This window comes from Cornus florida, unplaced genomic scaffold (genome assembly GCF_030987335.1).
Source record: "Cornus florida cultivar Cherokee Brave unplaced genomic scaffold, ASM3098733v1 CherokeeBrave_3.0.0_Hap2_Chr09, whole genome shotgun sequence".
Lineage (NCBI taxonomy): Eukaryota > Viridiplantae > Streptophyta > Magnoliopsida > Cornales > Cornaceae > Cornus > Cornus florida.
This window is the reverse complement of record NW_026775579.1, coordinates 45,142,967-45,156,688: the sequence shown is the minus strand read 5'-3', so window position 1 is coordinate 45,156,688 and position 13,722 is coordinate 45,142,967. Positions and strand designations below refer to the sequence as shown.

The 13,722-nt window shown below is 34.3% G+C and overlaps 1 protein-coding gene across 1 annotated transcript; it reads left to right on the top strand.

Annotated features, from left to right (window-relative positions):
• The first annotated feature begins 1,407 nt into the window (after positions 1 to 1,407).
• On the top strand, positions 1,408 to 2,228 carry LOC132273267 (zinc finger A20 and AN1 domain-containing stress-associated protein 1-like). The gene has a single exon (XM_059774260.1). The coding sequence runs from the start codon at positions 1,486 to 1,488 to the stop codon at positions 2,005 to 2,007; it is 522 nt and encodes a 173-aa protein (XP_059630243.1). The 5' UTR covers positions 1,408 to 1,485; the 3' UTR covers positions 2,008 to 2,228.
• Positions 2,229 to 13,722: the final 11,494 nt, after the last annotated feature.

Here is a 13,722-nt window from a genome sequence, read left to right as displayed (position 1 = left end):
CATTTTGTCATATTTATGAAAAAAATATATATTATAATTATTAATAACTCAATGGACCTTCCCCCTCCAAACATTCTTGCATTGAGCATTCAGGAAAAAAGAAACGGAAAAATCACATCCTTGCCATGACCTTGTCACTGCCCTCCTATTCTTTCTCTTTTCTATTATTATTATTATTATTATTAATTTATTATTATTATTCTTTTTCTTATTTTAACAAAATTTTATTATTCCATATAGTATATTACAATATTAATATTAATATTCCATATAGTAACAGAATAGTGATTAAAAATAATCTACCAATCAGGCCAATAGTATTTGATGATTAAAGCTGTAAAATGTGTCGAGTTTTATATTGAGTGTAAATTTAGAAGAAGTCTAAAAGGAGAGGTCATATAATTAGGAGAAATGAAAGTTAGAAGAATAAAAAGGATGAAAGAGTCCGAATAAGAGGATTAAAAAGTTAGTAGTTGTTGGCTAGAAATCTCTCACACATGCAGATTTTATTTACATAGAACTAATATATTGTAAACATTGATCAACAACCAGATCAATAGAACAGCTGCAGCATAACCTGAAACTAGAAACATTGATCAACCACCATATTGATGATATTCGTACTCCCAGATCAAACCTAATAGACCGACTAAATAGAGTGACAAAATACTAGAGGAGATTTAATAATAATATGAGTAATGATGGTGAGTTCGACAATTAGATATATTTGACTAAATTTACGTTAGTGAAGAATGACGTGATGATATAATCTCCGGCTCACATAAAAAAGTCATATACATCTGACTTTTAAACTAATAAAAAATAAATAGAGTAAGAGTAAATTTCAATTAGAATCGAAACGATTTGCATGATATTTAATTTACAAAATTATGGATTATGTCATCCATAAAATTGGAAGGATTCGTTCTTTAATCTGACTTTGAAAGTATCCATACTATTAAAAACTTGAGCAATGTTATGAATAGAAGTTCATTGTTTTAAAAATATATATATATTATGATTATTAAAAACTCAACCGGACCTTTCCCCTCCGGCCGAATTCTTATGCTTTCATGTCTACAACTTTTCAACACTTAAATCCACTTTGATAAATTTTATCCTGATAATTGGATTATCGTATCGTATATTAACATGACAAACTCGTTCCAGAATTGGATGGGAGTTCGGAAAGTGTGTCTTGTTTGGCAAGTTGGATTTTGGTTTAACGCGTCGCCTTTCTGGAAAGAACTAGAAAAACAACCTAGAAGTACTTGGAGGAGGGGTATATTAGGAAACTAGAACTCCACTGTCATTATAAAGAAGGACTTTGACCCAACTAGCCCATCAATTATTATAAATAAACGCAAGGCGTCACAGTTTTTGGATTCAATTCAAGAACGCGTAAGACTTGAGAGTAATCTGCTCTCTGACTTGGTAAAACCCTAACCCTAGTTTTCTGAATTTGAAGGAAAAGAAGGATAATATATGGGTTCTGAAGATAGCTGGAACAAGATGGACGACGGCACTAGTTTTCAACCATCTGAGCCGGCTCCATGCGCCAACGGCTGTGGCTTCTTCGGCAACCCAGCGACTATGAACCTCTGCTCCAAGTGTTTCAGAGACCTTCGCGTCAAGGAAGAGCAGGCGGCTTCGGCTATAGCCGCCATGGACAAACTGGTGAATAATCAGAATCAGACGGTGTTTTCAGGAGAGGTCCGTGTGGGGCCATCTTCGTCGACCAAATCATCATCATCAGCACCGTTGGTTGTGCCGACTGTTGGCGTTGATCATCAGACGGAGGCCCCGAAGGTGCCGTCGAACAGGTGCTGGAGTTGCAGGAAGAAGGTAGGGGTGTTGGGGTTCGCGTGCAAGTGCGGGAGCACGTTCTGTGGGAACCACAGGTACCCAGAAAAGCACGAATGCCCCTTCGATTATAAGGGTGCGGGACGAGACGCCATTGCACAGGCTAATCCGGTGGTGAAGGCTGATAAGGTGCAAAGGATCTGATTTCTTAATCAAACAATCGGTTTAGATTTAAATTGTTTTTAGCTTTTTTCTTTCTTTCTTTCTTGTATCTTGGATATTAATTTTGGTTGGGTTGGTTGAGAAAGCATTGAAGGTCGATTCCATAATAAAGTGGAACAGCCATTAATTGTTTGTAACTTCTGTTGTCTTACCCTCCTTGGTAAGGTTTCATTGTTTCAAGTAAAATTGCATGTTCAAAAAAATGAATCGACTCTATGAATGAATTTCGGTCTTATAATGTTTAATAAATCTAAAATGTAACAAAAGAACTCATCTAAATTGCATGTTCAAAAAAATGGATCAACTCTGTGAATGAATTTTGGTTTTATAATGTTTAATAAATATAAAATGTAACAAGAGAACTCATCACCATGAGAGGCATAGAGACTTATCACCATGTCTTTGCTCCAACCTATTATATATGCGTATATATTTTTGCTCTATATATGTTCGGTTCTATTACAAAAATTTTAAACTACTTCATCATCCTTCATAAATAATATTTAATAAATTTCATAAATAAAGTAAGGATTGAGTTTAATGATAAAAACTTAAAAATTTATTTTTCTTTTATCATACCGGTTTTCAACCGAACAAAAAGAGGGTTTTTTCCATTCTCTTCCATTTAACCGAACAAAAATAGGGAAACGCTTAATCTCTTCTTTTTTTTTTCAAACAAAAAAAAAAAGAAGTTACATATCTCCCCATTCTTCAAGTACACCATATATTTTTCCTTTTCTAATTTTTGTTTCATTTTTCAAAAAATTTCTTTTTTTTTTCAGATACATTTGTGATTGTATTTAATTAAAATATTATTAATCAACATTTTGATTCTTATATTTGTCAATTATACTCTTCTTTGTTTCTTCCTCCTCCTTGCCTTTATTAAACTTAACACTACACATATTTTTCTTCTTCTCCCTTTTAACTTAACACTATACTTACTCATACGAGAAAGACCTGAGTTACATAAAGCGATAGCGGGAATAAGAGAGAATTTGAGTGCGGGAGGCAACACTCATTAAAAAGAGGGCGACACTCATTAAAAATAATTTTGTGAGTTGGACAACGACATTATAAATTACTAATTCAATAAGAAATGCGACATTCACACTCCACTTTTCTATACTTACACTCCACTTATCTTTTTCTTTTAAATAAAATGACAAAAAGTCCATAAACTCATTAATGCACTATCTTGTATTTAAAAATACCATAACTATTCTTTATACAATAAATTTTATATATATTTTTAACTTATTTATCTTCTTTAGTACTTTTTTTTTTTTTTAATCCAATCAAAATAAATGATTTATTTAGGAGAGATAGAGATAGGTGTGGGGGGACTTGGTCAAAAGAAATAATTTATTCAAACACAAATAACTAATATTTTTAGTCTCAAAAGATAATTTTTTAACAAAGATAACACAAATAACTAATATTTTTAGTTTCAAAAGATAAGTTTTCAACAAAGATAACTCTCTTTTTTTCTTTTCTTTTTTTTTTTTCTTTTTTTTTTTGTGGGGGGGGGGGATCAGATAATTTATTTATATTTATATATATTTTGGGTTGGGGTCCGTCGAAGAGACTAAAAATATTAAAGATGGGAGAGAGACCGATCATATCTCGAAGCTAGGGGTGAAGTTAGGGTTAGAATAATCATTTTCATTTTAAATTGGCATGCAATTGTAGAAAAGTGGAGTGCGAATATCGCCTCCCAAAATTAGTCCATATCATCTCACTCATGATTTGTTTGAAGAAATCATGTTTTCTCTAGTAATCTTCAATGTCACTTGAGAGCATTTATGGCGAAAGTTTCTCGCATAAGCTTTTTTAATTTTATGCTATGTTTGGTTGGAGGGAAGGGTTGAGGAGGGATAGATGTATGAAGCTTTTCATGTTTGGTCGGAGGGAAGGGTTGAGAGGGAGGAAGCATGTCTCATTTCTTCATGTTTTTCTATCCGTCCAATTTTGAGGGGAAGGGAGGAGAGAAAAAGAATAACTACCTACAAATATGCAATTTTCAATTTTAACAGTTTCAAAAAAACTTAAATGAATCTACCTTTTATTATTTTATGTAGTGAGATTATATTGGTAAAATATATATAAAAATTTTCCTTTCTTTCCAACCAAATAAAAAAAGAGGATCATCTCATCCATCATTTCTATCATCCATTCCATTCAACCAAACAAAAAATCAGAGAAACACATTCCCTTCCCTAAGGATTCCTCATCCATACCTCTCTCTATCTCTTCCATCCATTTTTCTCTCCCTCCAACCAAACAAAGCATTAGTATAAAATTTGACCATAAATGCTCCCAAGTGACATTGAAGATTACAAGAGAAAATCAGCTTTCTTCAAACAAATCATGAGTGGGATAATATGGACTCATTTTATGATTAAGATTATGTGTGTGTGTGTGTGTGTGTGTGTGTGTGTTTGATAAATATATTATACTGTAATACATTTCCATAATTGAGATGAGAATATAGATGTGAATGGTAGGGTTGAATAGAAAAGATAGAGTAAGGTAGGAAAGAGAGTTTAGAATTAATAATTTAATAACGTCACCTGGCTCAGCTCTCATTAAAAAAGAAAGAGTAGTTTGTAGTAATATTAGAAAGTGAGGCAGACCAAAACTAACATAAAATCAAATAATTAAAAATAATTTTAAAATATTAAATATTAAAGGCAACATAGTGTATAATAGAATATGCTCTAGATCAGACAACAGAATAGTCCGCTCCATTAACTTAGGAAAAAACAAAGAAGGCGATGAGGATTTATTTAAAAAACTTTCAGACTCTACAAATTACGTGCTATTAATAGCTCGTTTGGGATTGCTGTTAAAATATTAAAAGTGCTTTTGCTGTTATAAAAGTGCTAGTAAATCTGTTATAAAAGTACTATCAATAATAGAACTGTTATAAAATTGTTGTCAGTAAAACGCATTTAAGACCACTTTGTAAATTAAAACTCCTAACTCAATGTAATTATAGCTTTCCAAAGATTAATCAGAATACCAGTTGTCTTGTTCTAGAAGAAAAAAATACATAAATAAATAAAAATAGGAGTGGGAACTACATGAAGAAGCTACTGTAATCTGGCCAATAAAATAACACTATATAAATAAAGTATACTATAAAGAGTTTAATGGACTGAATGTTTTCTTTTTAATTAATTGATAATTAGTTTACATGAGGTGGTGTATATATATACATTTAGCTGTTGACTACGTTATAGAAAGAGTTCCTAATATCTCTCAACTATAAAACTGAATTTTAACTGCATGATCTGTTACTCCAAAGGAGGACAATCTGTTGGAGTTGGTTCTGATTTGGCATGATATGGTGGAGAGACTGTGAATGGTGGAGAATCAGATTTTGGTGGAGGAGATTATCTGATATGCCCCCGCAAGACGGTGCTCCTGTTGGAGATACCGATCTTGGACCTTAACTGGCGGAAGAGAATGGAGGACAAAGGCTTTGTGAGAGCATCGACAAGATGACCCTTAGATGATATGTGAGAAACACCAAACGAGCAACATGATCACGAACGAAGTGATAGTCAATTGAGATATGAGTAATAAGCGCACAAAACTTGTTTTTTTATACTTAATAATAAATGATTAATTAATATTTTTTATTAAATAAATATGCTTATATCTGCTTTTCATATTTTATAGGAGCTGATTTCGGAATAAGAAGAAAAGAGACAAAAATAACAGAAATATGGGATTATACAATCAATCAAAGTCAAATTAAGAAATTGCCTTTTCCATTAAATCAGCAAAGATCAAGCCAAATTGAAAAATATCAAGATAGATTGGAAAGTACGTCAAGTCAAGGATATCAAGCTAAATTGGAAAGCAGCAAGATTTAAGGCAGATTTTATTTTATTTTATATTATTTTTACTTCTGTAATTAGAATTTTCTCCCCCCGATCGTTCCATTGTAAACTCTATAAATAGGGACATATGTAAAGGAGGTTTGAGGTACATTGTGAGTGAGATAAAATAATAAAATTTAGAGAATTTCTGTCTTCAATTTATTTCTTATAATTTTTGTTATGAAGATTGCTTTTATTTTTTTATTTTGTTTTCTTATTATGCTAGCTTAAACACCCCTTCTCAAGGGAGTGATGAAGCCACCATGGCTGAAATATAATTAAATTTAGTTTAATTCTTTTATGAAATTTTCTTTTGAGACCCTTACTCTACTCTTCTATTCTGTGTTTTTTTGGAGAATGACTATTTCTATTTACCAAAGATATTTCAAATTAAGTAAAATATGTTTTCAAGCAATTGTTATTTCACGCTATTATTTTCATTCATCCTTCCAAGTTGTAATTGGACTGGTGAAGTGATTTGCTTACAATAGGAAAATTTACATAAAGATAAATATACAAATTTATTTATAGTAAACTGTGGTGGTGGATTCTTTCCCTGAGATTTTTCTTATTATTTGATCAGAATTTATTTCGTCTTATTTAGTTATTTTATTTTTAGTTCATTAGTATAAAAAAAAAAAAATCATTAAATTGTTTTAAAAGTGTTCTTCTTTCAATTTTGGTTTTAATTTTGAGTTCAAATCTTGGATGTGTGTTCGACCCTGCTTATCACTATTTAATTGTTAATTTAGTCTTTGCAGGTTTTTCTTTTATTATTTTTGAACGAGGTGTAGAAAAGTAACCACAGAATTCATAATTCTAAACTTGTCGATGAGAGAGATAGGTCGCACCAATGTTGTCTCAAAAGATTTGCGGAAGTAATGAACAAGTAATATGCAGCTCATGGAGTAAATTTTTTATCCAAAATAATTCGGCTGCACAAGAAACAAGCACTCTATATTCTGACCGGTAGAGGAACGGGCAATACTCTTTTGTTTCTTAGAACACCAGGTGAAGGCATTGCCGCTGAGGTAGACAATGTATGCCAAAGTGGATGTGCGATCATCGCAATTACCAGCCCTGTCTGCATCCACGAATGCTAAAACGTGAAGATTCTGATGACGTTTGAGAAAGAGACCATGATGGATGGTGGACTTCAAATACCACAAAATTCTTTTGGCAGAAGTCCAGTGATTCTCACAAGGAGTGTGCATGAACTGGGCTAGCTTGTTGACTACATAAGAAACATCTGGTCTAGTGAGAGACAAGTACTGGAGTGCACCAATCACTTACCTGAACTTTATAGCATCTGTCGGAGGGAAGCCATCATTGAGCTGAAGAAATTGAGTGGAGGACATGGGCGTTGCACATTCTTTTGCACCAGACATATTAGTCCGTCCCAACAAATCACGGATATACTTGTGTTGAGTGAGAAACAAACCCGAATTTAGTTGGAAGGACTTTAATGCCAAGAAAATAATTGAGATCGCCAAGATCTTTTACAGAGAATCTGTTGGCTAGAGCATGCAGAAAGCGGACAAGAAAGTCATTTTTGTTGCCGGTCACGATCAAGTCATCTACATAGACCAAAAACTAAAGGGTGATAGAGGATTTATGATAAATAAAAAGGGTTGTGTCATTCTTGGAGTTAACAAACCCATAGGAGAGCAAGAACTCCTTCAATTCATTATACCACGCCCGCAGAGCCTGTATGAGACCATAAATAGCTTTTCTAAGTTTGCACACAAAGGCCGGATAATTTCGATCCACTAAACCTATAGGTTGTTGCATATAGACGAAAGTGTACCATATAAAAAGGCATTGTTCACATCCAATTGGTGGAGAGACCACCCATTGGATAATTCAAGACTAAAAACGAGCCGAATACTAGCAGGTTTAACAACCGGACTGAAAGTATTATGAAAGTCCACACTAAGGCGTTGATGACATCCCTTAGCAACAAGACGACCTTTGTACTTGGAGGTAGAGCCATCAGGGTGGCGTTTTATTCGAAATACCCATTTGCAACCAACAACATTCTAAAAGGGAGAAGAAGGAACTCCTATATACCGTTTTGAAGAAGTGCAGTAAGCTCATCGGACATAGCATGCCACCATTCAACATATTTAATTGCTTGAGTAACACATGTGGGTTTAATAGAATCAGGCAGAGGATGACATGTGTTGACTTTGTTGGGATTTATAAGCCCTGGCATAGCAAATTCTTGTTTGGATTAAAGTGACATATGTTCCTGACGTTTCTGAAATATTTATGCTTTGTACAATTGGTGAATTCAATTTATTATGTTTCGATTTATTATAGAATTGATAGTGTCCTCTTAATTACAAGAGATATTTATATATGTATGTGATGGCGATCAATACATGAATATAAATAGTAATCATAAATGGTTTATAGTCGGTAATTATGGATGGACTCATAATTAATTAAGATTTGAACTGGATCTGCGTTAGGTTGAGATATATTGCGAGAGTCGTCGTATGCAATTGCTCTCTATCACCGTCATGGCATTTGACTCTTAAGTATGAGAAAATTATAGACTCTTTTATTAATTAATAATTACTTTAATTTGTTCGGCGGATTCTTCGGGATCCTTAGACCGACACTTTGGGTAGTTATATAATTAACAGTTAGAGGGTTATATTTTCAATATTTGCATCATTACTACTTGTATTTATTTTGTATTGATTATGGTTGATCACAAAGTAAATTCGAAGGCATTCGTGTGTTTTTAGACAAAATGATTTATTATATATTTATTTATTTAAATTATTATTTTTGTTAAACAAATGTTTTATTGTGATCGAATCAGAAATAATCAAAGGTATCAAAATAAATATATTAATTAAGTAGTCGGATTGATGGCTTTATTTATCCGATAACTAATTATGCATAGAGGGGTCAAAGTGCAATATTGACTTAGATGTTATTTATTATTTAGTTGGAGTTCAATTAATTTCTTTTAGTGGAGTAGAAATTAATTTATAAATTAATTGAATTGGGTCCATGGACCGGGCCAATTATTAATTCATTATAGCCAATAAAATAATCGGCCCAATGAATTCTTACTCATAGCCCAATTTGATATTGGAATCATATTAAATTTGAGACATGTGAATTAAAGATTGAGAAGGATTTGTTGTTTCCTTTTCTTTATCTTTATGTTGCCTATAAATATACATGGTCTATGTATATTTTAGGGATGATTTTTAGAAAAAAAGAAAAGGAATATATTTTCTCTCTCTAGAAAATTAGGGTTTATGTTCTCATCTAATGGAGGCTCCCACAAGCTTAGTTTTCCAAGGTCATTCATGGAGACATTTGAGTGATTCGTAAAGGCAAAACAATTACCAAGAAGATGGAGATCCAAGGAGAAGACATCTTGCTAAGGGATCTACAATAAGTGAGAACATTCACTTTAGAGGAAAGTTTTAAAGGTTTACTCAGACCTTTGATGTAAGTATTTAATCTGTTAATTGAATGATACATCATTTTTTTTTTTTTTTTTGCTTAAAACTTGTCTCTATGTGATGAATCAAGATTTATGAATCAAAATCCCTCGAAATTTTTTTTAAATTAGCACGTTTCCTATAGACTTGATATGGGTGCTTTGGTTTGAAGATGATGTTTTTGAGCGAGTGGTCATGCCATGAGAGGGTGGTTTTGGTTGAGTGGGTGTGGGTACAGTGGATTCTTGGTGGGAGGAGAAAGAAACAGGTTGTTGAGGTGATGTAGAGTGAGAATTGGACATAGGAAATGAAGACGTAGGAGTACTTATAGAGGAGGAATTTCGCAGAGTTACCTGATTCCGCTGAATTTTGTGGCGATGATTCTATGGATGGCCTAGGCAGAAGTGTTAGTGGAACAGCCGTGAGGTCTTCGAATAGCAACTGTGACTCAGTGACGGGCATGGGTGTCGTTGCTGAAGACGGGGTTGAAGAAGTTGAACGTAAAAAAATAAGGGAAGATAAAAATCAATCAGTGTAAGAGAAAGAGAAATCAGTGGAAGATGATTGTTTTGAAAAAGGAAAATGGGTTTCAACAAACCGAACATTACGAGAAGTGTAAATTTTATTGGTCTTAATATCCATACAAAAATAAGCACTATGATTAGGAGAATAACCAAGAAAGGAACAAGGAGAGGACTTAGGTTCCAGTTTATTAGGGGTGTAAGGTTTTAACCAAGGAAAACAGAGACAACCAAAACTTTGAGTTTATTGTAGTTTGGTTTTCGAGAAAATAATTTTTCGTAAGGAAAGGAAAAATTAATTACAGGAGTGGGAAGACGATTTATTAGGTAAACTGCAGTTTGAAAAGCGTAAGACCAATATTTTAGAGGAATTTTTGCCTGATGAAGAAGAGTAAAACCAGTGTCAACTATGTGTTTGTGACGCCTTTCGGCAGTGCCATTGTGTTGAGGTGTATGTGGGGGTGTTTTGAGATGTTGAATGTCCATAGTACTTAAAAAATCCGTAAGTGTAGTATATTCACCACCACTATCCGAATAAACAGAGATTATTGAACAATTGAAAATTTTCTCAACGACTACCTTGCAGTGGCGAAAAATGGTAAAGACATCAGATTTCAAACACAAGGGATAGAGCCAAACATATTTTGTAAATTGATCAACAAAAATTACGTAATAATAAAAACCATCAACAGATTTGACTGGAGAGGGCCCCCAAACATCAGTGTAAACCAAATCAAGGGGGCCATGACTTTCTAGACTAGACTCACCAAAGGGAAGACGGTGGCTTTTATTGCAAAGACAAGACTCACAGATAAAGTCAGGAGAAATAGAAGACGAAAGAGACACTAAACCAGAATTAACAAGTGACTTGATTATTTTAAAAGAGGGATGACCGAGCCGCCCATGCCAGACAACCGAAGATGCTTTGACAGCCACACCAGTAGAGAGAGCCACGACGGAGCTTTTATTTGTACGTTCAGCAGTCGGCCATTCATAAAGATCATGCATGTTCTTTCTGCGGAGTAGGATAGTCCCCGTGCATAAATCCTTGACATGAAAATGAGAAGAAAAAAATTCAATAGAAGTGTGATTAGAGCGACATAATTTAGATACAGAAATAAGATTTTGTTTAATGAAAGGAGCACATAAAACATTAGATAAAGTAAAGGAAGGAGAAAAAGATAGAGAACCAGTATGAGTAATTTTCAAACCTGAACCGTCACCAATGACAATGTCATTGGGACCCTCATAAGGTTGATGAAGAGAGAGATTCGACATTTGAGACGTGACATGATGCGAGGCACCAGAATCTACTATCCACGGGCTTGCAGTAGAGGCTGATGTTATGACATGATTAGCTGAGGGACGTTGAGGTCGTAGGTGAGGGAAAATTTTGAAACATTTTTAGCATCATGGCCACGCTTGCCACAAAGCTAACAAAAAATCGAATTGGGAGGAGAAGTATTGTGATGAGGAGTACTGGTTTTGTAAGGTTTGGTTGCGGATGAAGGATTTGGTAATAAACCAGGAGCAGTGGAGGAAATGGTAGGTTTGAATGAGCGGTAGGGCGGCTGAGAGGTTTTTGCTAGATTTGCAATATGTGGGCTGGGATCAGGATTATGTGTTTCATTGTGAAGAATGAAAGCCTCATGATCGATGATCTTATCAAATAATTCTTTAAACGGTATCACAGAGTCTCTTGTTCGCAGAGCAGCGATAAGTTCCTTGTAAGCAGAGCCGAGACCATAGTGCTATAAACGAGAAGGTCGGCATCACTTGGGGGAGTGCCAAGAATTGTTAGTTCATCAGCAATCCTCTTGATAGATATGAAGAAGTCTGTGACAGAGGACAATCCACCAGTAACCATGGTGAGTTTGTCCTTCAAGTGGATGATATGAGAGTTGGATCGGTTGGCATAGAGATGGGAGAGACGAGTCCAGGCTTCCTGACTTGATGATGCAGAAGAGACCAGAGGAATTACCGATTCACTTAACGAAGCAAGAATAACATGCAATATGAGATTGTCTTGACGCCGCCATAAGAGATGAGTTGGATTGGCACCGGATTGACCATTGTTGTCAATTGTTAGAGAGGGGCACGGGAATGAACCATTAAGGTAGTCGAGGAGATCCAATCCGAAGAACAGGGCATTGAACTGAGCCTTCCAAGAGAAGTAGTTGAATGCTGTTAGTTTTAGAGGTAACTGTGCTGCTGCATTAATGGGTTCAAATTATGTGTAGAGTTGGGAGGAACAGCAACGATGGGCTGAGAATTGCTGTTTGGGGAGTCAGATGCCATTTGTGAAGAAAAAAAAAAAAGAAGGCAGGATCAATCCCGTTGGAGTGATCGCTCTGATACCATAAAGAGTTTAATGAACTGAATGGTTTCTTTTTAATTAATTGATAATTAGTTTACATGAGGTGGTGTATATATATACACTTAGCTGTTGACTACGTTACAAGAAGAGTTCTTAATATCTCTCAACTATAAAACTGAATTTTAATTGCATGATCTGTTACAGGAAGAGTTCATAATATCTCTCAACTATAAAACTAAATTTTAACTGCATCATCTGTTATTCCAACGGAGGAGAATCTGTTGGAGTTGGTTCTGATTTGGCCTGATAGGGTGGAGAGACCATGAATGATGGAGAATCAGATTTTGGTGGAGGACATTCTCTGATATACTACATATGCAACTTAACAATGATAGTCATGTAAAGAAAGGCTAGTCATGTAAAGAACACGTCCAAACTGACTTCATAATTTGAGCCGTTGATGCTGATGATGCGAAAAGGTTTCTAATACTGGTTCCCACTCAAGCAATTGTCGCAGGCTACTAGGCATTTTCTTCGAATAAGAAATTATATTCTTCCAACCCAATCAATTAAACTAGAAGTTATCTTCGAAGAAGATCCGGAATAAGTCTACTATAGCTATTTGGCATTTCAAATCATGCATACATGATACGATACAAGTTATGGTGATGCACTATTGAGATTGGAAGGCGGCGAAGACTCTCAAAATAAACTAGGATTTGTTACAGAGTCCCATTTGCTATTTATTTGTAAAAAGGATAAAATTGTATTTATAAAAAATATAAAGAAATTAAATTGTATACAAGAAAATTAATTACCTAAAAACATTTTAAAAACTACTATTTCTAACTTCACTTAAACGCACTTTTTAGATATAACCTCTGCCTGTTTAAGACCTTTTTTTTTTTTCACCAAACACATTGCACCACAAATTTTTTGAATGAAAATGTTTTTCAATAATAAAGAAGCAATCCCAAACACCAACTAAGTCTTAACTACCATTTCACTTACTGGAAAAAGGGAAATAAGTCTCACACATTATTTTGGATTTAAAATCCTCTTCGGCGCAATAGTACATGGTATACATCCATTTCAGTCAGTGAAGAAAAAATTGAAATGTACGCTAGAAAAATATTGAGACATAAAGTCAAATCTTACAATATTTTTATAAGGTGTATTCCAAATTATCTTTACCGGCTAGGATTATGACAGATTTACTGTTGCGGGGAGAGGACTTTTATCGCAATATTTTATGGATGATTAGTTTTAATGATTTATTAAAAAAACAAAAGCAAACCAAATACAGTGCAATAGTACAAAAATTAGAGAAAGAAAAAAAAAAACACGAATATCACATGGGTATAAGAAAAGAAAAAGAAAATAAATATAGTGGGCCGGACTCGGTGTAGACCACTGAAACAATATGGCCCATTCTTTAGAGGGCTGTCCTTGGGATCCTTTCCACTACTCTTCTTTGCAGTCCATGACCATCTCTCTCT

What these genes read in the sequence shown, in the direction of transcription:
- LOC132273267 (XM_059774260.1), top strand. Translation starts at nt 1,486, where the DNA reads ATGGGTTCTGAAGATAGCTGGAACAAGATGGACGACGGCACTAGTTTT.